General features: G+C 36.6%; 1 protein-coding gene across 1 annotated transcript; it reads left to right on the forward strand.

Moving 5' to 3' along the window:
- The first annotated feature begins 928 nt into the window (after window positions 1–928).
- Window positions 929–1,279, forward strand: LOC110877023. Its single transcript, XM_022125178.2, has one exon. It carries the CDS (start codon window positions 973–975, stop codon window positions 1,204–1,206), a length of 234 nt encoding a protein of 77 aa, XP_021980870.1. The 5' UTR covers window positions 929–972; the 3' UTR covers window positions 1,207–1,279.
- The last annotated feature ends 318 nt before the right edge of the window (window positions 1,280–1,597 follow it).

Consider the following 1,597-nt stretch of genomic DNA (forward strand, 5'->3'; position numbering starts at 1 on the left):
ACAAAGTGTATATTGGCAATTCGCTCTCATAAAAAAAAGCGGGTTAATTTGGTCAATAAAAGCTCAAGACTTTGTTTTTATTACCATGATGGAGGCTTCTGGACGTTTAGATAACCTCCGCCATAATATGAATTCTAATTAGTTTGTAATCAAAATATTATCTATAAGTTGGGTTATAGATATTATCTATAAGTTGGGTTAGGTAATTAAAGATAATTATTCAAATAGGATTAGGATACTTGAGTTACAAGTTATGTACTCCTGTAACTATATTATTGTAATAAATTTCTTGAGTTAGACTTTTTGATTAATAAAAGTTTGAGACTTGAGACGTTTGTGTTTTTCGATTATACAGACCGAGTTTTCTCCTAGAAAACAATAGATCCTATAGATTATCCACACCGTAGATGACTTGACATCATGGTGATATCTGGATGAAGCTTTTTTTTTTTTTTTTTTTGAACGGCCAACAAAATTTATTCATTTTTCAAAGGGCCAATAATTAGTTAGCCCACCCCAATTACGTACACCAATTTGAACAAAGACAAGCTACATACATTTACTCGATACATCAAAATTACATCACTCCTCCCACGATATTTCCTTTAACGTCGAACGATTACCGACCCATAAGAAGCTTAACTGTTTGATTTCATTCGCCATATGCTCCCGGTTTATTTGTTTATCATTAAATGCTAGCTCGTTTCTACTTCGCCAAATAACTCAAAGCGACACTTGCATAATAGCATATACTAGCTTCTATATCGAAGGAAACTTCCATCTATCATCAATGACGTAATCACACACCCCTTAAAATACACATGCACACGGAAAGGAAAAGAAGAGGAAAGGGCATCGTCGTCTTTTCCTAGCTTTAATTTACGCGTCACGTTGGCATGCATGGTTATAAATACATTCTTCATCGCCTGCTTTATCCGAGCAAAAACATATGAGCTGAAGTGAAGATCAAGGATGTCAGGAAACGATCCGTATGGCAATTCATGGGCCGATCAGTGGGACCACAATCCAGATCCGATGCCGGTGTCTACGAAGAAAACAGGCGGAGGGATTGGGAAGAAGGTTGGAGATGGGTTCAGGAAGACAAAAGTGGTGGCTGCCACCGGCGCTAAGAAGGTCAAACAAGGCACTTCTGTAGGTCTTCGTTGGATTAAAGACAAGTATCATAAAACCACACAAAAACACTGATTCCTTCCTTTTTGCTTTTCTATTCCTATGTTCACCATTTTTATATCTTTATTTTATGTATTATATTCTGGCTCATTGTTTCATGTATAAACCAAACGGATAGTTGGTTTTTGGTATGATATTTGATTTTTCCTGTTTTCTAATGGAATTAATGTTTTTAATTTTTTATGTTTAAGTGAAACCAAGTTAATCTCTTAACACCATGATTAGTTAGATAGATAGTTAGTTAATTAGCGGTTACAAAGTATAGGGACCGAAATTGACAAGATGGAACTTCATAACCACCCTCACTTAGCGAAGAGGTGTGTCTCCACAACACATCCTTTCGGATCGACGCAAGGCAAAAGAAGGAAGGGACACGACGGTTCGGTTGAATGGCTGAGAATCGACA

The sequence above is a fragment of the Helianthus annuus genome, chromosome 9, assembly GCF_002127325.2.
Source record: "Helianthus annuus cultivar XRQ/B chromosome 9, HanXRQr2.0-SUNRISE, whole genome shotgun sequence".
Classification (NCBI taxonomy): Eukaryota; Viridiplantae; Streptophyta; class Magnoliopsida; order Asterales; family Asteraceae; genus Helianthus; species Helianthus annuus.